At 42.9% G+C, this 26,946-nt stretch overlaps 1 protein-coding gene across 2 annotated transcripts in view; it reads right to left on the minus strand.

The window, feature by feature from the left end:
- Anapc5 (anaphase promoting complex subunit 5) overlaps nucleotides 1-25,120 on the minus strand; it is a 32,852-nt gene extending 7,732 nt beyond the window's left edge. The window contains exons 1-11 of one of the 2 annotated variants that reach the window (XM_055605995.1): nucleotides 24,835-25,120; nucleotides 22,415-22,494; nucleotides 21,701-21,810; nucleotides 20,699-20,882; nucleotides 17,857-17,923; nucleotides 12,374-12,475; nucleotides 11,375-11,565; nucleotides 7,843-7,924; nucleotides 7,108-7,197; nucleotides 5,442-5,584; nucleotides 4,283-4,418 (exon numbers count right to left, since the gene is read on the minus strand). In XM_055605995.1, the coding sequence (XP_055461970.1) occupies nucleotides 4,283-4,418; nucleotides 5,442-5,584; nucleotides 7,108-7,197; nucleotides 7,843-7,924; nucleotides 11,375-11,565; nucleotides 12,374-12,475; nucleotides 17,857-17,923; nucleotides 20,699-20,882; nucleotides 21,701-21,810; nucleotides 22,415-22,494; nucleotides 24,835-25,005 (1,356 nt within the window). In that variant the 5' untranslated portion in view covers nucleotides 25,006-25,120. Of the gene's footprint in view, nucleotides 1-4,282; nucleotides 4,419-5,441; nucleotides 5,624-7,107; nucleotides 7,198-7,842; nucleotides 7,925-11,374; nucleotides 11,566-12,373; nucleotides 12,476-17,856; nucleotides 17,924-20,698; nucleotides 20,883-21,700; nucleotides 21,811-22,414; nucleotides 22,495-24,834 lie in introns of both variants that reach the window. The other variant, XM_055605994.1, reaches the window with a different exon arrangement.
- Between the last annotated feature and the right edge of the window lie 1,826 nt (nucleotides 25,121-26,946).

Genomic DNA, 26,946 nt, shown 5'->3' on the forward strand with positions numbered 1-26,946 from the left:
CATCGCCTCTTTCTAAGCCTCTTTTTTTTTTTTTTCCTGTGTGTGTAGCCCTGGCTGTCCTGATCTTGCTTTTGTAGACCAGGCTAGCCTTGAACTCACAGGGATCCACCTGCCTCTGCTTTTCCCAAGTGCTGGGATTAAAGACGTGAGCCACCACACCCAGCTATAAGCCTCTTTTATATTCACAAATATAAAATATAGAAGTACCCAAAAATAACTATGCATATTATTTTTTTTTGTAAAATAAATGTAACACTGAACTGTAACTGCATGGTTAGAATTCAACAAATTGTGGGGTTTTGTGTTTTGACAGGGTTTCACTATGAGCCCTGTTTGGCCTGGAATTCTGCATGAAGGCTGGCCTTACACTAACAGATATGCGCCTGTCTACCATTCCACCTCGTAAGTGCTGGGATTAAAGGTGGCAAAATATCTGGCAAAATATTTTTTACAAGATTTGATTTTTCCAGTAATAATACATATAACTCAGATGCTGAGACCTACAACCAAGCCTTAGGTAGAGTGTAGGGATTCATATAAAGGAAGGAGGAATTAGTATAACCTAGAGGAGACAGGGAGCCCCACAAGGTCCAAATATATCTGGGCACAGGGGTCTTCTCTGAGACTGTTTATCCAACCAAGGACCATGCATGGATATAACCTACAACACCTGCTCAGACATAGCCCATGGTAGCTCAGTATCCAAGTGGGTTCCCTAGTAAGGGGGACAGGAATTGTTTCTGACATGAACTCAATGTCTGGCTCATTGAGCTCCCCCTCCCCTGAGGGAGGAGCAGTCTTGCTAGCCACAGATAAGGATACTGCAACCATCCTGAAGATACCTGAAAAGCTAGGGCCAGATGGAAGGAGGAGAGGAGGACACCCCCTCTCAGTGGACTCGAAAGGGGGCAGGGGGGAGATGAGGGAGGGAGGGAGGGGGGAATTGGGAGGAAAAGAGGAAGAGGGCTACAGCTGGGATACAAGTGAATGTATAAAATTATTTAAAAATAAAAAATATTAAAAAATAATACATATAACTAGACTGATACGTGAAAATAACCTGCCAGGCATGGTGGCACACGTCTTTTACCCCAGCAGTTAGGAGGCGGGGGACATATATTTTGGTTGTTTCTGGCTAATTTCACTTTATAAATGTTGCACTGACTATCTTGGTGCGTGTAATTTTGCATACATATATATGCCCAACTATTTCCTCATAGGCAGAGAAATGAGAGGCACTTTTAAGGTCTTTTGCCTAATTTTTATTATTTATTTACTTATTTATTTGTCTGTTTTTGGTTTTTCAAGACAGGGTTTCTCTGTATATCACTGGCTGTCCTGAACTCACTCTGTAGGCCTCAAACTCACAAATATCCTCCTGTCTCTTTCCTGAGTGCTGGGATTAAAGGTGTGTGGTACCACTGCCCCACTTTGGTTTTTTTTTTTTTTTTTTTTTTGAGACTGAAGTTTCTCTGTGTAGCCTTGGCTGTCCTGGACTCACTTTGTAGACCAGGCTAGCCTTGAACTCACAGAGATCCACCTGCCTCTGCCTCTGCAAGTGCTGAGATTAAAGCCATGTACCAGACCATCTGGCTCACTTTTGCCTAACTTAATGGCTGAAACTATAGTTTCACTACCTTGATTTTTTATTTTTATTTTTTATTCAGTGTGTGTACCCCGGCATTCGTATAGTTAGAGGACAACCAGCGGGGAACTGGACATCTCCCACCATGTGACCTCCAAGGATCAAACCCAGGCTGTCAGGCTTGGCAGCAAGGTCTTTTACCCACTGAGCCATCTTGCCAACCCACTATCTTAAATGTAATTTCAACAAGACTGAGTTTTCTCTTTTGTGTTTGGACATCCATGTCCTTCTGTGAACATACATTCATGCCTTTCTTACAGGTATGTATTGGGAAATGCTGTTATTTTTAGCAAAAGCTTTTCAGTTTGCTCTAATCATTCCACTAAGTGGTACACTATTTAGAATGATCAATCACACAACTGAGCTTTTGTCTGAAATAAAAACCACACTGAACTACAGTAGCAGAAAATCATTTTTCTTCCGTGATTTTTACAGGCCAGTTCTGTCCACTGTCTATGTCTACCACAGAGTGCTGAGCTGGTACCAAAATGGCTGCCCAACCTTCAGACCAAGAGAACTTTGCACACGCTGAAGTCATTCACCCTTTAAAAAATAAAGCAGTGGCACCTGCCATTCCCAAGGCTCAGAAAGGAATGGTACAAGATGACCCCAGGTCACTCTGGAAGAGAAAAGGGCTGACAACTTCAGAGAAAGAGCTGGTCTGGCCTCGGGATTGCAGGAGGGTCAAAAAGGCCCGAAGTTCCTCACAGCTCACCCAGTCCTGCCACCCCAAAAAGTACAATGCAACAGAGACAAAGCGAGCAAACAGAGGCTCGGACAGGCCCGCTTTTCCACAGTCAGCCAGCCTGACCTATGTAATTAAACACCCAACAGGCTTCCACATAGCGAGCGCACGAGGTAGATACTCTAAAATCAAAGTCTTGCTGAAGCAGCTAAGGACATAAGGAGGCGGCCATCAACACAACGGGAAGCCCCAGTAAGGGGCAAGAAAGAAACATGGAAGAGTAACATATCAGATTCCTGGATGAAAGCAGAAAGTAAACACAGATGATATGCCCTCTGACCTGGGGGTGAGTGAGTGGAATGTCTCAGGCAGCGGGACACACAGGACCCTTCACAGCCTAACCTTCCTGTGTTCGCAGAAAAGACTGAAAGATGACCGAGTTGGAGAGCTCTTTACTGTATAAGCTGGGGCTACATCTAACAGTGAGAAAGACCACAAAGGGTGAAGAGAAATACTGTGACGAAGGAGACCTGCTTAAACGGCAGCTTGTGTGCTCTGTGAGGCCCAGGACTCAGAGTCCCCAGATTTCTCTTCAGGAGATTGTTTAACTAAGGGAAACCTCCTACGGCCCCATCAGGACTTTAACCTCCTACAAAGACAATTGTGCACAATTATGTGGGACACAAGTCAAGATCACGACAATTCCTACTCTTTTTTGGGGTCAACTGGATATGGGATAGAGACAGGAATGACAGATATTGGTGGGTAGACTACCCCGATCTCAGATTCTTGTTCTATGGAAGAGGAATAAAATAAACTGAGCTTGGGCTGGAGAAATGGCTCAGAGGTTAAAAACACTGGCTACTCTTCCAAAGGTCCTGAGTTCAATTCCTAGCAACCACATGGTGGCTCACAACCACGAGATCCCGTGCAGGCACACATGCAGCAGAACAATGCATAAACAAACAAACAAATCTTCAAAAAACAAATAAACAACCAAAAAACCCCCCTGGGCTCATGAGGCTCCCAAAGGATTCAGCAAGATGACACATGTAAAACACCAAGCACAGGCCTAGCGTGAAGCACAGAGAGCAACATTCGTTACCACTGTTCTACCTGGATCATCATATTCTCTCCTCCCCTCCAGACACACATGAACACCTAGGCTGCCTTAAATTTACATCTCTTCTTTAGTTTGTTTATGTTTGAGACAGGGTGTTTCTATATAGTCTCATCTGTCCTGGAACTCACTATGTGGATCAGACTTGCCTTGAACTCAGAGTGCTGAAGTTAAAGGTGTGTGCCACTATGCCTGGCATACTCCATTTCTTACAAACAAGAAGCCAACTTTGTGTTCCTTTCACTGATGTCAAAATACCCTGTATTTCACAAACTTTGTACACTCCACATTTAGACACTCTCCATGGGGGATTTCATTCTTCAGCGACCTGCATCAACCAGACCAACCTAACACATACCCAGTGCTTTTCTCAAGCACTAGGGGAAAAAAATGGCAGAGCCCCCAGTGCCCTACAAGCTAACTAGTCAGGCCACCTATTTGAAAAATTCCTCAAAAACCCAAGAGTGGTGCCACAGGGAGATGGTGCCACCCTTTTTAATTAGCATTTGGGGTTGGGCAGCAGTGACACACACCTTTAATCCTAGCACTCAAGAGGCAGCGGCAGGTAGATCTCTGTGGGTTCAAGGCCAGCCTGGTCTACAAAGTGAGTCCAGGACAGCCAGGGCTACACAAAGAAACCCCGTCTCAAAAAACTAAAAACACAAACAAAACTTAACATATGGGGCACACCTTGGAGGCTATGTTGGGAACATGAGGTGAACAGACCTCTACGACCACATGCATCTGCTGTGATGTACTTGGCCTCCTTTCTGGTCAGGTTTTCTTAGAAATTCTGCCACAGCAACATCACAAGCTAACACACCCAACCCACCTGTTCTGCATGTAGCTCTGCAAGGTGGCAGAGAGCGACGGCAAAGGACTCCGTGTTGTTCTGCTGCACGCCCGCGTTCACGGACTCCAGGCTGTTCATGCTCAGCAGCATCTGGGCTTGTTGCAGGGCCATGGTGCTGGATGAGGAGAGGGGACAGGTTCCCCCTTAGGCAGCAGACCCAGGCTGCCCCTAAGCCATACCCTACAGTTATCCTCAGTGGACTTAACCCTTGCAGTTCTGGATGTGTGGAAGCAACTCCTCCCCAAGCCAGCTCTCCTGCTCTCAGGCCAAGGAGAGCAGAGGTATCCTGGGTATGCAGGCCCCAAGGAAATGTAGAGTACCTCACAACTGGGAGCACACAGCACCCAGAACCCCACCCCCCACCTCCCCACCCTCGATGTTCCCTGAGGTCACAGGATGCTAATTAGGTTTCACGGGTAAATTCAGACCCGATGCCATCCTGGCACCGGCTGCTCTGGCAATGCAGGCAGTGGCCAGTGTCGGCAGCTGTTTCAGAGCACACCGTGCCAAAAAATTATCTGAAATACAAAAACAAGACTGGTAAAGAGGCGCTTCCTTTCATTACGGAATTCCTAGAAATAGCAGACCATCTCGGGGACGCGTGATCGAGACAGGGCTCCAGAGCAAAGTCTGGTTCAGAAGTTTACTTCCAAACTATGGGGGTGCTGAGTGGAAAACAGACAGTGGCTGCAGACAGCCAGAGAAAACACCTCAGAGAAACAAACTTGTCTACACAAGCAGCTGTGGGGAGGGGGCCCTGGACTTGCACGAGGAGGCCATGCAGCATGCGAACAGGAAGTGGGGAGGTCTCAGCTCAGGGTCAGGTGCTCTAGCTTTGAGCCCCAGCTGGTCACTGGTCAAGTACACTCACGATCCTGAGATCAAATGTGCGAACCAGATGAGCGATCACCCACCAGTTATACACAGAGCAGCCGGGAAGAGTAAACGGTGTACGGAGGAAAGACTTTGCCAAGTCCATGCAGACTATAAAACGTCTCCAGATGATGAAGTATTTTCTCTAATCCCCTCCATGAACAACTTCCAAAGGGGGACGTACTTGCACAGGACCAGTTTGATAGCTACTGCTTATCACTAAGGCTCCACCTCCGTGGCTCTGGCAGTCTGCCTAGAGACCTACCTGCGGCCGTACAGCCTCCAGATGGCCGTTTTCTGTGCAATGCTGATATCGATAAGCTCTGACAGGCTGTGTTTCCAGTGCAGGAGGTCGGAGTCCTTTAGGGCATCCATCAGCTTGTTGGCCGTCTTCCCAGCGAAAGCTCTCTGTTGAACAAGGGACTGTATTCCCAGGGAGGCGAGGTACTAAGGGGACAGATATACCCACGACCCAAGATAGAGATTACATGACAGAATTTGTTTCGCTCTTCAGAAATGTGGTGGATTTCACATTTCAGCACATGCACAGTGACAGCTCTACTTAAAGGAAAGTACCTACAACCTGACCTGAACCCTGACCCATGACAGAGATGTGTTCCTGAAACTCTAGGGTTGAGAGAGAAGCAGAGGGTACATGGCCAAGAGCCAGGGCTTCGGCATTAGGTGACCTGGACTTAGACACTGCCTCTGCTACTTACTGTGTGACTTAGGGCCAGTCACTTAGCTTCTTAGCTAAGCCTCAGCTTCCTCATCTGTAAAATGGGCATCAAACCTATCATAGAGAATCGTGGTAAGGATTACAATGAGATAATAGAGCAAACAGTGCTTGGCACATTAATTAACAGGAGATTAAAAAAAAAAGGATGCCTGTCATGAACAACAAGTTATCTTCTTAACTTCTGGAATAATCAAGAGCAAAAAGCTCAACTAAAAAAAGCTGTTTAAATCCACAACCAGAGTATATTTAAGCAGTCTCTAAAGAGCTACTTCAATTCTGTCCGTGTACGCTTCCTTTTCCAGAAAAGAACACACAGGTAGTCCTTAGACTGAACAAATATGTACATTAAATTGTTCTCAATTTTGCTGAATTTGCTGCAAACTTTCTAAGAACAAGGACATAAGCAGTCTCATGGTCTATGGATGCAGATTCAACAATACTAAGACAGAACAACATTCTTCCACTAGCAGTCTAGACCCCAAAGCCATTCCTACTTCCTACACAAGACTGAGCCCTCTCCCTTTCGTTGTCATACAGAATGAGAAGAACAGATCTTCCCGGCAGGCTCTCTGTTTAAAACAAGGACCAGCGAACATCCTAGCAGGGGTCAGAACAGATTTTGTGTTCCAGGCCACTTATGGTCTCTGCTTACTTGTAGCTGCTCTACCGCCCCATCTATCTAAACATGTAAACCTTTCTTGGCTCAAAGGCCAAACACGAAAACACAACACCAGATTTGAAACACAGGCTGTAGCTTGTCAATGCCTGGCTTAAAATTAAGCCTTCCCAGGGCTGGGATGCAGCTCAGTGGTAGAGCACTTGACTAACATGTGTGAGGTCCTAGTTTCTATCCCCAGTATTAAAAAAGAAGAAAAAAACCTTTTCTGTCATTTCTCTAAGTGAAAATGTACTAAATGTTGCTCAACAAACTAAAACTAAACAAAGATCTCTTATCAAATTGATAAGCAGAGCTCTCACAGATGTTATTAGCACAAAGGGAATAGAGAGAAACCTATCCAACAGAATTTAGTGGTGTGATTAATAATTAAAAGCCAGGATATAACCAAGAATGAGACCAAGCGTAGAAATACCCACTCTACGCTATCACTGGTTCATGACAAAACTGGGTGGAAGAAGAGACAAAGGCTCAACACCACTTATTTTAACAATCTCACAGAAAGATGAGCCTTACCGGTAACCCAAAATGTACTGCTTTCTTCACAGAATGCTCCAGCAGAACATAGCTATCGGCTCTCTTCTGCCCCAGCACATAAAGCCAGCTCTGGCAAGAGATAACCATCAAGATGTGTCATAACAATGGCAATGGCAGATGCTCCAGTGAAACATCGATGTGGACATAAAGAATTTCAAAGGGACAAGATAAACCCTCTAAAGTACTGTCTACTATGAATTTTGAGTGTAAACGAAACCTGTCAGGAATATAAAACCTTTATCAAACCCAGACCGAGATAAACAAGCCATTGATCCACTTTATTTCTGACAGGAATGGAAGCATTTCAGAAAGAAGCGTAAAGCTCCCATTTGGCATGTAACTAAGATGAGAAGTCACAGGTAATTAAGTGGCTTCTGTAGTCTGTATAACTTGGCGATTATGCTTTACTACACAAATATCTCATCAAATTACTAGGTATAATATATCATTTCTTAGCGCCAATGCAATACTTAATTCTTTTTTTTTTTCAAGGCAAGTTGTCTAGATGGAAAGTACTTAGAGCAGAACAAACGCCACAAATTAAGACAGATGCATGACTATGGGGAACTTTGTGAGTCCTTGTGTCCACCTGTGTAGCCTCTCCTCACTGCTAAGGACCTTTGCTCCCACTGCAGAACAATGTGACTAAAACTGGGCCTTCAGGAGGCCAATTCAACCCGTGAGCAAAATCCCAAGACCAGAGGACGGCCTCACCAAACAGTGCTGCAGACACACGTGATCGTTGGACTCCTGGGCAATCCTAATTGCCTCCTGCAGGGCGAGCTCTGCCTGTTGACTAACGACAGACTACACATTAATATCCCATTAACAATCACAAACATTCAAGCGTCGGTAGCAGGAAGCCATCCGCATGCAGTTGGTCTAAAAGCAGGCCTCTAGCTGCAGTTAGAGCTATTTATGGACTGCTTTCTTAGTGGTTGCCCCAATCCCAGGAGCAGGAAACATCCACTGTGGAGGCAGGAACAGGTCCTTCCCAGGGGAATGTCTAGTAAAGGGAATAGTTTTCCTTGCTGCTTCTAAAATGTTTGTTCCAGTAATCCACAGAACACCAAGGAAAGACTAATATTTTACTTTCCATTAAGTTATTTTCTGCATTGTTAAAAGAAAAAAACAACACTATAAGCAGCTGCTATTTTGTCAACTCAGTTTTCAGAAGCATTCTGAAGATTCCTTTCTCAAAATTTTTCTCTGCTCCACTGAAAATGAAGACGGTCTCCCCCCAACCTCTCCATGTCTCTGGCAGTCCAGCCAGCCACTCTCAGCCCTGCTGAACCAGCACCTCTGAACATACCCCATTTTGCAAAGCTTCACTAAATATTACTGTGTTGCTTTCTGTTTATTTAATCCATGTTAATTTTATTTAACTACTTCACCAACCTCTAAATGGCAGAGGCCATGCCTGACACTCTGGATTTCCCAACAGCAGATGAAAGAATGAAAACGTTACTAATGTTGGCCACTGGCACCTCAGTGTAAGAACCAGAAAGTCTTGGATGCCAATTGCTTAAAGAAAAACTTGCACAATGAATTTTCTTCCAACACTAGCAACAACCTCACAGGTATAATTTTAATTAAGTAATCCTACATTTTTTTTCTTAATTGCTTGTTTATAGACTTTTACCTATTCTGCATTTCCTTCAAACTGCTTTCCACGTTGAGCAGAATGTGATGCCCTACCTAGATCATGAGCTACCTGAGAGCAGGAAAACAGGTCCTCAGCGTCATCAGTTAATATCACTCCATTAAGCAGCAGATGGCCACACAACACTAGGCTTAGGAAAGAGGACTTTGAGAGAACCATACAGTGTGCTACAGAAGGACTAGAGATTACCACACAGAATCTTCAAGAAAGCCAAGCAAACATTTTCAGTAAAAGAGCCTGGCAAGGTGGCACAGGCCTGTGATCCCAATCATTGGCAGGAAGAGCAGGAGTTCAAGACCAGGCTGGGCTACATGAGACTGTCTCAAAAAGGCTAAAAGAGCAAGAGGCAAGGTGGTTTCACATCTGAAATGTACTGTATGCCTACTTAGTGTTCCTAGACAGAAGCAATGGCTGCCTACACTACTCAGAGAGAATAACAGAGTCAGATTCTGACCTGGTCTCCATGACCGATTGCTGATTTGAGTCCCTTCTATTTCTCTCACTTACAGAGGCAGGATGCACACTGCTCAAACAATCCATAAGCTCCTACCCTGGGGCCTTGTTTCCGATGAGACTATGTCCTCTAATCACACACACACAGGCCACTTGCCTCCCCAAGTCTGTGCTCCAATCTCAGGTCAGCAGACGACAAGCAGGACTAACCCACAACGTTGTCAACTGTGCATATGCACACACCTGGAGCAAGAACACTCCTTCCGGCAATGGCAATGGCAGCCTCAACACCACAGCTCTCATCCTGTTCAGCAGCAGACAAACACTGCAATTATGTTCTGTACTGCGATCTCCCTCTGTTGGTAAGCTACACATCAGTGTTTTCCTCTATTTTTCCTTCTGTATTCCCTGGAGCCTACAAGGGTGCGCAGCATGAAGTAAACGATAAGCAGGCAGCTATCAAAATGGTCAACATTGCAGCAAGGGCTAGACCTGCAGCAGAGAATTTAACTCAGTCTAGGTTCAATCTCTGCCATGTCATTAACAGTTGTGGCGGTGCACACCTAAAATCCCAGCACTTGGGAAGAGGTAGGAAGATTAGAGGTTCAAGGTCATTCTTAGATATGTAACAAGTTAAAGACCAGGTGGAAACCATGAAATCCTATTAAGAGAAAGAAAGGTGGTGGGGGTGGGGTGGAGTTGGCTGGAGCTGTTACTCAGCGATAAAGTGTGGGTGTCATATCCAGCACCCCAAGAAGAGTTTAAAAAAAAATTCTTCCTCCCCTTGATGGGGGAGCAGCCTTGCCAGGCCACAGATGAGGACAATGCAGCCAGTCCTGATGAGACCTGATAAGCTAGGGTCAGATGGAAGGGGAGGAGAACCTCCCCTATCAGTGGACTTGGAGAGGGGGATGGAAGAAGATGAGGGAGGGTGGGATGGGGAAGGAATGAGGGCGGGGGCTACAGCTGGGACACAAATTGAATAAACTGTAATTAACATAAAAATAAAAATTTAATTAAAAAAATTTGATCTAGACAGAATAAGGAGTTAGTTACTGTAAATTACAATGGAATCTCACATAACCATAGAGTTTGGAGTATCAGTCTGTGTCCTGAATCTTCCTGCTGACACCTGACCTGCTCTGGGCCTGACACAACTGTTTTCTGAGGGTCTGTGCAGCAGTGTTTCTCTCAGCCTGGGTCTGCCAGCTTCCACCTGCTTTAGCAGCCACATGTGCAATCCACCTAAGTGCCTCTTAGACAACTTTTTCCACAGGAAGATGTCCACACACTTGCCTAAATTGATTTTTTTCTCCTGACTACAAGTTCTCGTGGCTTTTTTCCTCAAGACAAAATGAACAAACATGAAAGCCATGTACATCCTAACAAAATCAACCGGTTCTACCCCACTGCCTTACGCAAATCTGTGCAGTCTTCCAGCACCAGACACAGCCTTTCTTACCTTTTTAAACACTGCAGCATCGTCAGTGCCTCTAAAAATCCTTTTGAGAACCCCTGGCCTAATGACCTAACTTTCTCATCACTAAAATGGTAATGTTGTTCTTAGAAGCAAAACAAAAACAAACAAACAAAAACAAAGCCAGGCCCCGGCACTAAAACATGCAATGCTAAGTACTGACACCAGGGGCCATACTACCAACGGTGTTTTCCATTAACTTGTGCAAAAAAAACATTCACTCTGGAAGCTAGAGAGAAAAGCTAGGAAAAACCCCAAATCAGCTTCTTTCTTCATTTTGAAAATAAAATTGCTCGTTGTTTTGGGTTTTGTCTTGTGACAGAGTCTTCCACGTAGCACAGGCTGGCCCTGTGCGTGCAGCGGCCCTCTCACCTCCAGCTCCTGAGGGCTGGGGTTACAGGCACATGGCAACACATCTGCAAGACTGGCTTCTGTGCTCTTTATTAACACAGGGTTGCACTCCATAGCCCTAGCTAGCCTGGAACTCCCTGTGTAGACCAGGCTAACCTCAAACTCAAAAATCCATGTGCCTGAGTGCTGGGATTAGAGAGGTACATCACTACAGCTGACAATGGAGGATTTAAAAACACATTTCACGTAACACTGAGGAGCTCACTGCCCATGTCTGCACAGACAGAAATCGATGAACTTACTAGTGACCGAAGCGGCAGTGCAGGGCAGCCAGGTTCAGAGCAGCATATCTCAGACTCCGGCCATAGCCCTCTTCCCCATTACTTTTGCCTTCGGCTCCAGTGAGAATCAGGCGGTCAAAATAATGAAGGAGGCTGTGCGTTGAGCTGAAGACATCTTGAACACGGAGGTTGTTTAAATAGCTGAGGTAATGCTAAAACAAGAAATATCAAGAAGCCACAGTTTAGCTTACTCTTTTCTCCACAGGCAAAATAAGAGATTCATAATCCTGGCTTGGCACAGTCCACAGACAACAATCCCATTACATGTTCGTTCAGGTTATGCCACTGGCTGTGTTAGGGCCCACGAGTAACACAGAAAGGTCTCACAACTCCCAAGCTGAGGTTACTAAGGAACACTGAATGAATGAAAATCTGATTTAGGCACAAATTTCAAGTTAGTTCTTCTAAATGTCCAATTTCCTTTCTTTTTTTTTTCTAAATGTCCAATTTAAGACAGAGTAAGACTAGTAAAAATTAGCTACCAAGTATTCTTATCCTTTTGCTTCGAGTCACAGAATTATAGCACTCTTCTAACAGGCAGGTCTTAGCTACTAGGAATAAAATAGAGCTCTTTTAATGTGAAAATCTGATATCAAATCAAGTATCATTTGAAGTTACAGACTAACAGATTTGATAGGGAATTAAATTATTGGACATTTAATTAAAAAAATTTAAGAATGCGCACAAAAAGGAGAAAGGAAAAGATTTTCTCAGCCCCCAAATGTTTTTATTAATTAGTCTACCATCTCCTGTCCAAAGCCACACACAAGATGAGTAAGAGAACATAGGAGCAGAGCCTCTGGCCCAGGGATGGTGGGGGAGCCCTGGAGCCTGGGCCCTGCTGTTACCTTGCCAACTATGTGATTTCTTTTAGAACCTAGAATTTGTGTTGCTCTCTGATATACTGAACAGTTTTGACCTTTCCTTTTGACCCAGCAACAAATTCTAGACAAGACTCACAGCTTCAGCAAAATCAGGATTGAATTTCAACAGGTTGTTCAGTTCTTTCTGCAAGGAAGCTGGGGTGAGGGCTTTAGTCTCATCATTCTTCAACAAAGCAGCCTAAAAATTCATATGTCAATATATTAGAGACAGTCAACAGAGAAACACAGTAACGGACACTGCCTGACTGTTCACTCTCATCAGCCTTACTGTGGTTCTAAACACACACTACCATTTCCCTTCCCTTGAACACACACCTCCAGACTGGCACTCCTCATCCACATGCTCCTTCCAGGCCTAGCAAACCTAGGTAGGTCCCAGTTTATACTTTTAACTTATACTTCACTTTCTATCACCTAGGCGAGGAAGGAGGTTCTGGAAACCCCTCTTTAGCTGACAGTAGGTTATAGTGCATTATTTCACTGTCATGATGCAAAGCATAGAATGTAAAAACTATCTATGATTTATTTATTTGGTTTTTCACTCTGTAGACCAGGCTGGCCTCAAACTCAAGAGATCTATCTGCCTCCCAATTAATTAATGAATTTTGTGAGGGCAGTTTTGCTATGTAACCCTCCCTGCTGTCCTGGGACTCACTATGTAGATCATGCTGGTCTCAAACTCAAGAGACCTACCCCACCTGCCTGCCAAGTGCTAGGATGAAAGGAGCGCATCAACAGACCCAGCCAAACTAAATGTTTACACTTAACTTGTTACACAGACAATTCAGTACAATTTTATATAGGCGACGTTTTCTATAAGTAATAATTATTTTCACTCTTTTGTTTGAGGGGTTCATGCTATGTAGCCAATGCTAACCTATAATTTCTGATCCTCCTGTTTTGGCATCCTGAATGCTAGGATCATAGGAAAGTAGCAATAGTTTCCAATTCTTCCCTTTTTCTTTCTTTTCCTTTTCTTCTTTTGTTTTTTTTTTTTCTTTCTTTCTTTTTAAAGATTTATTTGTTATTTATGAGTCCTCTATCTGCATGAACTGCTGCTTGCCAAAAGAGGGCATCAGATCAAAGTACAGATGGTTGTGAGCCACCATTTGGTTGGTGGGACCTCTGGAAGAGAAGACAGTACTCTTAATCACTACGCCATCTCTCTAGCCTTTTCTACATAGCTCTAGCTGTCCTGGAACTCACTCTGTAGACCAGGTTGGCCTTGAACTCAGAGATCCACTTGCTTCTACCTCCTGAGTACTGGGAATAAAGGTGTGGGGACACCATGGCTCAGCCTTTTTATCTTTCCTTTTTTGTTTTTTTTGAGACTGCAAGTGTACACACAGACAGAACATGCCATACATAATACGTACATCTAAAAAATAAAATAAAAAAAAAAAGTTTCTCTATGTCCCCTGACTGACTTCCCTATGTAGATCAGGCTGGCCTCAAACTCACAGAGGTTCCATTTTAATTATTTTTATCATTATAAAAAATGCCAAAGAATATGAAAAGGCTACAAAAGAAATGTTAGTAATAGTATCCGCTAGAAATAAGATTATGAACAGTTTATTGTATATACTTTTTTTTTTTTTCTTAAAAGGATCTGGCCTCAATCTTTCAATCCTCCTGCCTCAGCTTCCTAAGTACTTCCTAAGTACTACGATTATAGTTTAACCATACCTAGTTATAGGAAAATACTTCATCCTAGTATTTTTTTTCCACGTGTGTGACTACAGATATGAAGTTGGGTATAATGGCCTAACTGTACTCTTAGCACTTGGGAGGCAGCTGCAGGATGATTATTCCTGGGTTATATACCGAGACTTAAAAATGAGTAAGGAAAGCATGGTAGTGCATGCCTGTAATCATAGCACTCAGGTTGCAGAAGAATTCCTGTCAGTTTAAGGCCAGCTTGGTCTAAAGAACATTCCAGTCCGGATAGACCTACATAGCAAGACTCCAAGTTGGGGAGGAAGGGAATATAAAGGCAGAGAGTAAGGGGAATGGTGCTCGGAGGTTAAGCACACCGACTGCTTTTCCAGGAGCCGGGTTTAATTCCCAACACCCACAAGTCAGCTCACAAGCGTCTATGAATTTGAGTTCCAGGGGATCTGGCACTCTCTTCTGGCCTTCAAAGACACTATATACATGTAGTCCACACACATGCAGGCAAAACACCTAAACACATACAATACAATACAATACAATACAATACAATACAGTACAGTAATATAGTACAATACAATACAATACAATGTTAAGGGGCTGGAAAGATGGCTTAGTGGTTAAGAGCACTGCTCTTCCAAAGGACCGGGTTCAATTCCCAGTACCCACATGGCAGATCACAACTGTCTGTAATGCCAATTCCAAGGGATCTGACACCTTTACACTAATGCACATAAAGTTAAATTTTTTTAAAAATACAATATTAAAAAGACAAAGTAGTGATATAATCTTATATATTTTTTCTTTTTTTAAAAGAAGAGAATTGGGCCAAAGAGATGGCTTAGAGGTTAAGAGCACTGGCTGTTCTTCTAGAGCCACATGGTGGCTCATAACCATCTATGAGATCTGATGCCCTCTTCTGGCGTGCAGGTCTACGAAACATTGTATACATAATAAATAAATAAAACTTAAAAAAAAAAAAAACTTAAAAAGAGAATTATTAGCTGGGCAGTGATGGCACAAACCTTTAATCCCAGCATTCAGGAGGCAAATGCAGATAGAGTTAGAAGCCAGCCTGGTCTACAGAGGGAGTTCCAGGACAGGCAGGGCTACACAGAGACTTTGTCTCTAAAAACAAAGCAAAAACAAAAAACAAACCAAAAACCACGGGAGAGAGAGAGAAGGAGGCTATGCCTGTATAGCACATATGTGTAGTGCCCACAGAGGACAGAAGAGGGCACTGGATTCCCCTGGAACTCAAGTTAGAGACAGTTTTGAACCACCATGTGGGTGGGTCAGGAGTACAACCCAGGTCCTCTGGAAGAGCAGCCAATGCTCTTAACCACTGAGCAGTCTCTCCAGCTCTGCTTTTTCTTTTTTCTTTTTTTCACATAATTATGAATTATGAACTTTGTCTCATCATCAAACAATCTTTGAAAATGGTTTCTAAGGCAACATTGCTAACTCTCATGTTTATTGCAAATAATTTCCCCCATTTTGTCATTTGCCTTTTAATTAAGCTGGAGAATGTGATGACATGCAAACATTAAGTTTTATGGTGAAAAACCAAGTATCTCCTGCGTGGTTTCTTCTTTATGTTCACAAAGGCTTTCTCCACCCAGGGGCAGTTAAAACTTAATATGGTGCTCCTTCTGGTCTAATTATAGCATCATGCGTTTACATTTAACCCTTTAATTCATCTGCAGGGTGTGAGGAGAACCCAGATGACAAGCATCTCTTCCCCACAGCAGTCAGTACTCAGGTATAAACCTGGGCTCCACAGCTAAAGAATTCTGTACGGACTCTCTTGTTTGTATGAAATTCACCGTGAGAAGTAATTAAATTATTTTAGTTTAGGATTTAAAAAAAAAAAAAAAAAGATTTATTTATTTTATGTATGAGTGTTCTATCTGCATGTACACCTGCACACCAGAAGGTGTCAGATCCCAGTATAAATGGTTGTGAGCGAGTATGTGTTTGCTGAAACTTGAACTCAGGACCTCTGGAAGAGCAGATAGTACTCTTAACCACTGAGCCATCTCTCCAGCCCCAGTTTAGTTTAGTTTTAAAAAAAAGTTTCACTATACAGCCTTGGCTGGCCTGAACTCTATGGAGACCAGGCTATCCTGGCATTCACAGAGATCTGCCTGCTCTGCCTCTCCAGTGGTGGAATTGAAGGCACACACCACCACATCCAGCTAAAATTCAAATATTACTTCTTCCTGAAGGAAGAAAATTATAAGCAAAATGAAGAAAATCAGAACACAAAATTTTAATTCTATTTTATATTAAAATAGCACAGCAAAAAAAAAAAATATTTAGTTTATGTTCCCACAATAATAAAACACTATGGCTCAAAGCTGTAATAAGACATATCTGGAGCAATAAACACCAGGATCTAAACACGTGAAATACATAAAAAAATAAAATAAAATAATATGATTGTCTGGAGTATTGGTTAACTGGTTAAGAGTGCTGCTCTTCCAGAAGACCAAAGTTTGGTGCCCAACACTCACATCAGGCAGCTTACAACCAACCACCTGTAATTTAGCTCCAAGGACTTCCTTTTGCCCTCTGAGGACACTGCATTCATGTGCACATAACCACACACACAGACATAATTTTTTAATTACAAAAAAGATAATACAAGCACATTGGTTATCAACACTCAGGAAGACAAGACAGGAAAATTCTGTGTTTAATGTCAGTCTAGGCTCCATACTGAAGCCCTAGCCCAGCTTCAAGAGATAAAATCTCATTTTATCTGGATGGAGCATGTTACATATTTTACAAAAAGAGCAAAATATAATTGTAGAGTCCCGAGAATAGTTACATGGGCATTCACTATACAACACTTTTGCTGGATGCAGTGGCCCAAACTTTAATCCAATAACTTGAAGGCCAAGATAGGAAGATTGTCAAAACTCTGCGGCCAGCCTGGGCTACATCATGACACCCCATCCCAAACTAACAAAAAGCCCATGGTGGGTATGTGTGGAAGTCAGAGGACAAGTTGTGGGAGGTTGGTCCTCTCTTTCCACCATGAGTCCCAGGACTGAACTCAGCTCAGCAGGCCTAGTGACAGCCACCTTTACACACTGAGCCACCTTGTCTGGCCTTGCACTTTTCTTTACATTTATGTTTGAAAACATCAAAAAGACAAGCTGAGTGGGTGTACAGCCCACTGCAATTCCAGAACTAGAAATGCAGTGAGGGAGCCCCAGAGCGAGCTGGCTAGCTAGACTAGCAGCTTGTCAAACTCTAGAGTCAACTGAAAGATCCTGCCTCAATGAATAAAGCACAGGGCAATTATGATAGACTCCTGACTTCATTGGGGCCTCCACATGAACACGTGTGCACGTGGACAATACACGTCACACATACACATACACAGGGAGAAAGGTAACGGGGAATATAACTCAGAATGCTCCAGTGATTGCCCAGCATGTGCAGGACACTGGGTTCCATCCCCTCGATACTATAAATAAATATGTACATAACTGCAGAAAGAAAAAGGCAAACCCCAATTACCAAGGTAGGAGATGTTGGTCACACCCCACTGTGAAATGCACCTGCCTTATAATGTTAAAACAAGAATAAAGTGCCACACGCAGGCAAGGACCAATTGCTGCTACCCTTTAAGAGGGACAAGAGAAACAAGTTTTGCAACTGCTACTTTTCATATATTCGTATATTTACAGAAGACCCAGATTTGGTTCCCAGCATCTACATGGTGGCTCACAGCCATCTAAAACTACAGATGCAAATAAATGTATTTATTTATTTTTGCAAATAAATACATTAACTTCACATGGACATGATAATACAGAACATCATAGGGCTTAATAAAAGAAACAAAGCTCATAATAAGTTACATAACTAACATACCTGCTGAGAAAGGAAAAATTCTGCTTGTTTTTGGGACAGAGGACCACTGCAAGATACTTCCTCTTCTCTGTAAAATGAAAGCAAATGAAATAATAGAAAAAAAATTATACAAAAGTAAAAAAGGTAACATTTACAAATCATGCAAATTCTTTACAAGTTCAGGCAGATTACGGTCATGCACTCCTATAATTCCTGTCTCATAAGGCTGAGACAGGAAGAGAGCAAGTTCAAGAGCAACCTGGACTACGTATTATGAAGCTATTAGGAAACACACATCAAAACGTAATGAACTCAGGAACCACACTTATCGGTAGATCTATGTTTACATGGCATTACTTACAACAATTGGAACATGAAAGCAACTCAATTATCCACTGATGAACTGTAGATAAGCGAAATGTGGTGTATACATGCAACATATTAATCAATATATTAATCCTTAAAAGAAATGTTCTCAGGCTGGAGAGATAGATCAGTGTTTATAGCACGTGCTGCTCTTACACAAGACCCAGGTTTGATTCCCAGCACCTACATAGCAGCTCACAGCCACCTCTAACTCCAGATGCCTTCTTCTGGCCTCTGCAGGCATCCTGTACAGCATGGATGAACCTTCGAAACACTGCACCACATATAGCCCTCTACCACAGCTCCCCCACTCCCAGCACTCTTTATCCAGTGTCCCATCTTTCTTTAAGACAGGATCTTGCTACACAGCCCAGGCTCTCCTAAAACTTACTACCTAGCACAGGCACACCTGGAACTCATAATCCTCCTGCCTCCTTGATTACTTCCTATCCCCTCCCCACTGCTGGAATTATACCTACCACCAAACATGGCTTCTGTTTCATTTTTTTACCTCAATGACTTCCTTAAAAATTGTAACTCACTATTTTAAATTTAGTTCCCTACCTATCATTTGTCCATCCCTACCTACTGGCATGGGATTTTATACTCTTTGCAGAATAAATGGCACCAAGCATAGTGCCTGGCCTGTAGGAAGCACTCAGCAAACACTTGCAGGACAGCTGAGTTTGGGAGATTAAGCTACCAGCAAGAGAAAGAAGATAGAATTTCCTTAGATGAAAAGAAGTGGTGACAGCCTCCTGCAGTCTCAGGACCTTCACAGTAAGCTCACAAGTATACTCTACAGACCCGTGCTCCTTTTGCAGAACATGAATGCTGCTGCTGAGCCACAAAGATGAACCAACCACGAGGTGAAATTTCAGTTTGCCTGTTATGCAACTTGAGTCAAACACTTGATAAACACGTCAGGGCTGAACAGGGGTGAACTTCTAAGTGTGTGTTTCTTTGGCACTGAAGGCTGAACCTAGAACCCCATTCACGAAGGCAAGTTCTGTGCCACTGAGCTATGTCCCTGGCCCTCCTGATCTTAAATTAACAACTGGAGCTGGCAGTGGTGGCTCACACCTGTAATCTCTGCATCTGAACACTGAAGCAGGAAAACTTGTGAGTTTAAGGCCAGTCTGGGCTACTGAAATGAAACCTTGGCAAAAATATAAAAACGGTGGGGCTCCCCTTCAAAACAGAAGAACTGGACTATAAGGTGGGAGACTTGCAAACACACAGTATTACCTCATGTGTGTGTTTCCCTTTCCAGCTTGTAAGAAAAAGAATTCCCCTACAGAAAACTAAAAGCATCCCAATAACTACAAGAAAAGAAAGGAATAATTTTTTTTGCCAATGTAATATGACAAAATAAAATCACGAAAGGGTCTAGCATGCATGTCATTATGGGTCCCCGCCCCACCCTCTGAAATTATACACTAATAAGAAATTTTAAATTTCCTTTTCAAGTAAAAAAAGAGGCCTCAATTAACCAACCTAAAAAGTTAAAGAAAAGGCTCAGTGGTGGAGCACCTCTTTAGCATACATAAGCCCTGCACCCAATCCCCAGCACTGAAAAAAATAAAACAACAAAAAGTTTCAATAATCAAATGAGTAAAGAAATATATGAAGCTGCATCTTTTTCTTTCTTTCTTTAGTTAGTTTTTTGGATTTTTTGAGACAGTGTCTATGTAGACCTGGCTGTTCTGAAACTATGTAGATCAGGCTGGCCTCAAACTAATAGAGATCTTCCTGCCTCTGCCTTTCCAGTTCTGGGATTAAAATCATATATCACCATAACCGGCTATTTTTTTTTCCCATGTGTGTGATATGTATAATAAGTGTTCATGTTTGAAGCCAGCCAGGGCCACACAGGGAGTTTAAGGCCAGCCTAGACTACATAATGAGAACATGTGTCCATAAAAATTAAAGACACCCAGCTTAGGGAAATCTGTTAGATTGTAAGCTAATTTTAAAATATTTTGTGTGGAGACCTGGATGTGATGAATGCCTGTGCTGTAGGAGGTCCTCAAGAGATTCTCATCAACAGTCCAAAGTCCCTTCACTCTGAAGACTGATGCTGAGTAGACTTTAACAAAGGCTTCTTACAAAAATAGGAGCAGGGCTCAGAGAAGCTGTTGGGAAAAACAGTTTGTAGGACAAATAACAATGGGTCACCTTTACTCTCAGGCCTGTCAACACTTCTTCATAGTTACCATATTCCCAAAAGCATAGGGAGTCCCTTCAGCCACCGTCATAAGCCCAAAGGAAGGGAACCATTGAATGCATACCCTGACCTCACCCTCCTTCCACCTGTGGGCTGCCCTCTTGTGCCTCCCACCAGCCAACTCCAAGCCACAGGGCACTCAATAAACCTCAGATGCAGCCCATAAGCTAACCTGGATCCCTAGGGACAGACAGCTCATGAAATCTGAAGCAGCGTGGACTTTTAGTTGTGTCACTGAAAAAGGATGCCTGACAGGAAAACCCAAATTACCTCACAGACACATCGAGCTCTTCTTTTTCCATTTGTCTCTCTCCATCCTCTCTATCCATATCAGCATCTTCCACTGTCTTCTTCTCCCCATTCTGGAAGTATTGCTGGAGGGCAGTGTACAGCTTAAACACTTGACTGAAAGAAAGCTTACTGTAGGCCAGGATCATGTGACGCAGAAACAGACCTATAAAATAAGACCACAGACAAGGTGAAAGTATTGGCTGACACCCCAAGACAAGGCAGTGACTACTGGCCCGATTCTTCCTTCAGAAGAATTGTAGGTGCTGTCCCTCCCAGAGCGCTCTTCCCTCATGCTTTACATTCAGGTCTCACTCCTCTTCCGTCACTACCTCTTCAGGCCTCTATTTTCTTCAGTTATTCAAACTCTCTGAAACTATTACATTTACTGTATCTGATTCTAGTCAAAAGCTGAGAAGTATTTAAATTATCTTATCGATTTACTTTTTTAACATTTGCCACCCCTCCTCCCAGCACAACTTAGTCTCTGTCAGAGGAAAACCTATGTCTGCCTTACATATCCAAGACCTGGGAAACAGGAGATCAATAAACACAGTTGCTGATGTTAAATAACATGAAAATGACCATGCAAGAGAGCCAGGGGGAGGGGCATGGGCACAGTTAGTAGAAAAGCATCAAACAAATGTCATGTATGCATGTACTTCAATTCTAAAGTAAGGGCGCATGTCGACTCACCTCGCTTCCTAAGTTTGGCCGGTGCCCCTCACTTACAGTTGCACAATACAGGCAAGAGGTCCGCAGGACTGTGAAAAGAGCTGGGAAACCCTAACGACCCCAGAACCAGGCTAACTTTTCCACAAGTTACGGTTAAATACAGATCAAAACCTGAGGCAGTAAATACGAACCACAGCACAGTCAGAACCCCTATTGTGCTTGTTCATGGACACCAAAGTAATGGCAGATGCCCCTTGGGAAGCGGCTCACTTCAGTGAGAACACTCTGCTCTTCTGAGGAGTTTCATACCTACTACACTTGTTTTGTGAACCTCTGGTTCAGTTCCAGAAAAAGAATCTGAAAGGTCATCAAAAAACTGTTCCATATCCTTCAATTCGCCTTCAGCCATCAGTTTGATTCTGAATGAGAAAATTGGGATGCATGTTTTAGGAAGGCCCGCTGAACATCATCCATGTTTCATATTCCTGAATTACCGACAACAATTCTGCTTTAAAAATGATTTCAAGGTTTGTATAAAGCTGTGGTTTTATCTAAAATAAACTATATAATCCATTTAAAATGTTACTCCCATATTCCTCAAGAGTATCATACATGGCTTGCTCCTGGTCATAACATTTGTCAAAGTAAAAATGGAATTATCTAAAACAATTAAAAAAGAGTAACTCCATATGAAATAATATACCCGGGAGGAGAACACTTAAACCTTATGTCTAATGTTACCTATTAAAAATATGTGTAAATAAAGGTACTTAGGAAAACGACCCTTGAAGAAGCTCAATTTTAATTCCTCTGAGGCCAAGGAGGACCATGAACTTCGGGCAGGGATTATAGCTGTTGTACCACTGTGCCTAGCTTACAGTGTTGGGGATAAAACCAGGCTTCGTACTAGCACTTTACCAACAGAGCCACACTCCCAGCCCCTCAAGATTTATTTTTAACAGAATTAATTGCTACCCACTCCTTTATAATTTTCACCCACCCCTTTGCAGAAAGAAAGTTTACCTGATCTGCACTGAATTTGCCAGCTGAGGACACGATTCTTCAATTAGCTTGTATAGCTTTGATAGTGTAATATCTGGGCCCTGCATAAAGGAGAAATAGAAGGTTAGAGATAATGGCCAAAGTGCTACAGACTGACAACTGAAACTGAGTCATTTATCAATCATTCCAAAAAATAAATATAAAATCAGGATTTTCCTGGCTATGTAAAACACCAAGACATAGTTCACATCTATGGATTGTTTTTCTTTAGTCAATGGAATGGTCTAAAAAGAAAAGAAAAAATGAACAGGATTTATAAGACAAGGCTCTCCTTCCACTGTCACTCTATGAACAAAGCAATACTGAGCCTGTTTCCTTCATCAGGTAAATGGACTTAATAATCACTATTTCCTTTGTTTATGGCAAAAGTTAAGTGAGCTAATGTAAATTTATATTACATTTCATTAAACTACTTTGTGCACTGGGACGCACTATACAAAGGTGGGTGCTCTAGTTCTCGTGGGTATAAGCACATGTCATCCCTTCCTGACCTCGGGAGGGAAGGAGGCTGGCTGACCCCAGAAAGAGGGTGTTATGGGGTAAAGAATATACAGCCTCAACTATCAAGGTTATAATCTAGATGAGGTTGAAAATTACACATTAGAGCCATTTTAGTAAGTTAGTGTTTATGCCACTTTAGACGTGGATAACCCAACAATTCTACTTGGGAAGTTGTATATGACATACCTTATTTTAAAATAAACTGTATGGCTGGGTGCACACCTTAAATCCCAGCACTCAGGAGACAGAGGCAGGGGGCTCTGTGACTTGGAAACCACCCGGTCTACAGAGCTAGTTCCAGGACAACCAGGGCTACACAAAGAAACCCCGTCTTGAAAAACAAACAAAACTAAAACAGCCTGAATGTTAAAACAAAAACAAATGAGAAATATTAATTTATTGTTTACAGGAAGAGTTAAAATTATGTTGGTTATCTTGGTATGAAATATCATGCAGCTGATAAAAAGAATATTCAAATATGCTGACTGGGGGTTGGGGATTTAGCTCAGTGGTAGAGTGCTTGCCATCAAGCGCAAGGCCCTGGGTTCAGTCCTCAGCTCTGGAAAAGGAAAAAAAAAAAAATGCTAACTAATGTGGAAAGAGCTCCAAAACTTGTTAAGTGGAAGTAATCAGTAGAACATTTATCAAGTAACATTTATCAAGGTCCTTTTCAACCTAGTACTCAACAATTACATGGATTAATACTGAATCACTCTGAGAACAAACAAAGCAGAACTGGAAAGCATGGTGAACTGTCTTTCACATTATCAATTTTTCTACATGGACATTTTTACCATAAGCTTTTGTGAATTAATGCAAAGGTGAAACACGAATTGGGAAAGTCAAATAGTTTGGTAAAAGAGTTAATTAAGGTCTACTGAAATGTTATTAAACTAATTCTGTAAATACTTTAAAACTAGTAAGTAGCAGGGAGCTGGGCAAAGAATCAGAAAGAATTCCAAATGTCATAAAACGAAAAAAGTTTGTTTTTATAAACTGGCAGGCAGGTGAAAGTTATGATACGAGAATCACTATTTCTTTTCTAGGCACTAAAATTTTAGTATTATGGCATTTGGGATAACCATTCATTTATAATACTAGCGGTATGGATACGGATGAGAGTTACAATTATGGAAACCCTGTCCCTCATGAATGTCAATTAAGGCTGGAGATGACTCAGTGCTTAAGAGCACTGATTGCTCTTGGAGAGGACCTGAGTTTAATTCCCAGTATGCACACTGTGGCTCCCAACAATCTGTAACTCCAGCTCCAGAGAAGCCAGTATCTTCTGACTTCCACGGGCATACAGTACACCATATATACATGCAGGCAAAACATTCATACAAATAAATAAGTCTTTAAAAAATGAACGCCAATTGTTTCTATCATCTTCCTCATGTTACAGAGAAAAAGCAAAGACCCCAAAGGGTTTAACAAACTTGCTCCAGTCAACGGCGCTACAATCTGAGTCCGCAGAATGAAATAAAACATCTCCAGTGCCTACCGCATAGAATACGTTTGAACAACACTGATAGGTCCTTATTCTATTTATGACAGTTCTCTAGAATGAGGAGCGCCTACAACCCCTCTCTTTGTTCTCTAAAACTCAAGGTCATGTGCACCCCACTTTCCAGAAGACCAAGGATCTGAAACAATAACTTTCCCTGTAGTCATTCCGTTAAGAGGAGCCTAATGAGGACCTGCAAAAAGAACCCTTTAAACACTAGAAGCATTCAAATCATTTTTCTAGACTGCTCTAGAGCAGAGTTATGAGCTGAGCCCCCTCCCCTAGGCCCCGGGTGGACTTCTCCGCCCTCCCGCTCGGGGCGGGGCCCACACTAAGCGCACAGAAATGGGCGGGAAGGAGTGGGCGCCCTCACCTGCAGCAGTGGCAGGAGCAGCTGGTTGAGCTTCCGCCGCTCCACGAGGCTGACGGCGCCCTCTCCTGTGCGGCCCATCTCGTTCAGCAGCACCAGGACCGCGATCTTATAGGGCGTCACCCAGTCCTTGATGCCAAACAAGTTGGCGTGCACTACCCCGCTGGTCATCATTGGATTGAGGTACTGGCTCTCGTGGACGCTGGCAATGACAGGCCTCCAAGGCCTGCCACGCGCCGCACCCACGCGCTGCCTTACGCCATGGCTGCACCCGCCCGCACCTCGCCCGCCCAGGAATGTTTCCCACAGCAGAGGATTCTCCGCGGCCCCGCACGCCTCCGACCAATCCTAGAGCACAAGGAAGGCTGACGGCCAATCAGAATATCCAGAAGTACAGCGAGGGGGTGGGACAAAAGTGGTGTTAACAGAAACTGGTTCCCTACAGAAACGCTCAGCCAAGGTGAGCAAGTTCCTGGTCGACGTGGGCAAGGAGCTGATGGAAAGGGAGAGGCAATGCTTGAGGTTGGAGACAGTGAACTAACAGGCAGCTCGTGTATTCATTTCATTTGAAAACAGGTCAAAATGCATTTTCCCCCTTTGGCTGTGCTAGGGGTTGAACACGAAGACCTTCATCTGAAGCTACACCCCTTCCATTTTTGAGACAAACGCTTGCTGAGTAGTTCATCTTACTTGTTCAGGGCCGCCACATAGCTGAGATCATTCGACATTTTTAAATAATTGTATTTAAAAGCTTTGAAATTAAACTAGCACTTTAAAATTATATTTTCAAGTTGGATGTAGTAGCTTCTGCCTTTTATTCCAACACTCAGGTGGCATTGGCAGTGGCTGGCAGATCTTCAAAAGGTCAAGGCCAGCCGGACCAGTTCCAGGCCAGACACGGCTGCATAAAAAAATTTTTTTTCACTCATTCATCATTTTGCTATTTTTGTTTGTTTGTATACAGGGTGTCACCATGCAACTTGTAAAATTTGCCTCTTCCTCCCTACTGCTGGGATTAAAGGCTTGGGTCACCATGCCTAGCCTTATTCTGTTTTTGTCAGGACAAAAGTAAATGTTTTCCTTCAACATCTCACAGATGCCATTTGCAGACAGGTCACTTTGCAAGTGCCACATTTGTAGTGAAACAAGAGAAGACCACCTCCTGCGGTAAGAATGTTTCCACCTAATTAACTACAAAGTCCAAAATCTGGCTAATGAAGCCCTGAAAAGCAAACCCCAGCCTACAGTATCTTCAGTCAGGCCTTTCACAATGCCCCTTTGATCTATACCTCTCAAGACACTAAGTTCTCCAGAGCTTAAGTTATTATTTTTTTTTTGTTTTTATTTTTTAACTTATTTAATTTTATTTTATATGCATTGGTGTGAGGGTAACAGATCTCTTGGAACTGGAGTTACAGATAGTTGTGAGCTGCCATGTGGGTGCTGGGAATTGAATCCATGTCCTTTGGAATAGCAGACAGTGCTCTTAACCACTGAGCCACCTCTCCAACCCTGATAATCACTTGCAGCTCTTGCAGAGAAACTGGGGTCAGTTCTCAGCACCCACATAATCCATTATTATCTTCTGGCCTCTGAGGGCACCAGACACCGAGCAGTACATATGTGTGTGTGTGTGTGTGTGTGTGTGTGTGTGTGTGTGTGTGTATGTGTGTATGCAGGCAAAACGCTCATACTACTAAAAATAAAAATGAGTCTTTTTAAATAAAAAGGTCAGTGTTTTGCCATTCTTAGTAGATTTCTTATCTCTTGAAACAACAACAAAAAATCGGTACTATTCGACTTCTGCTTCATACAAGCACAAGCAGGCTTGTTTTCTTCTGTCAACCCTGTTGTTTAATAAGGGATGTGGGTCCTAGGGAGATTGCTCAGTGTCTAAGAGTGCTTACTGCCCTTCCAGAGAACCAGAATCTGGTTTGCGCCCCAGCACTCACATCAGGTACCTCCCAACTGTTTGTTTATTTTGGTTGGTTTTGGTTTGTTTTGTTGGTTTTTGTTTATTGTTGTTGTTTTTGTTTTTGTTTGAGATAGGATTTCTCATTGTAAACCAGACTGGCCTCAGACTCACAGAGATCCACCTGTTTATGCCTCCCAAGT

Source organism: Psammomys obesus, unplaced genomic scaffold (genome assembly GCF_907164565.1).
Source record: "Psammomys obesus unplaced genomic scaffold, mPsaObe1.curated_primary_1811, whole genome shotgun sequence".
In the NCBI taxonomy this organism is placed as follows: domain Eukaryota; kingdom Metazoa; phylum Chordata; class Mammalia; order Rodentia; family Muridae; genus Psammomys; species Psammomys obesus.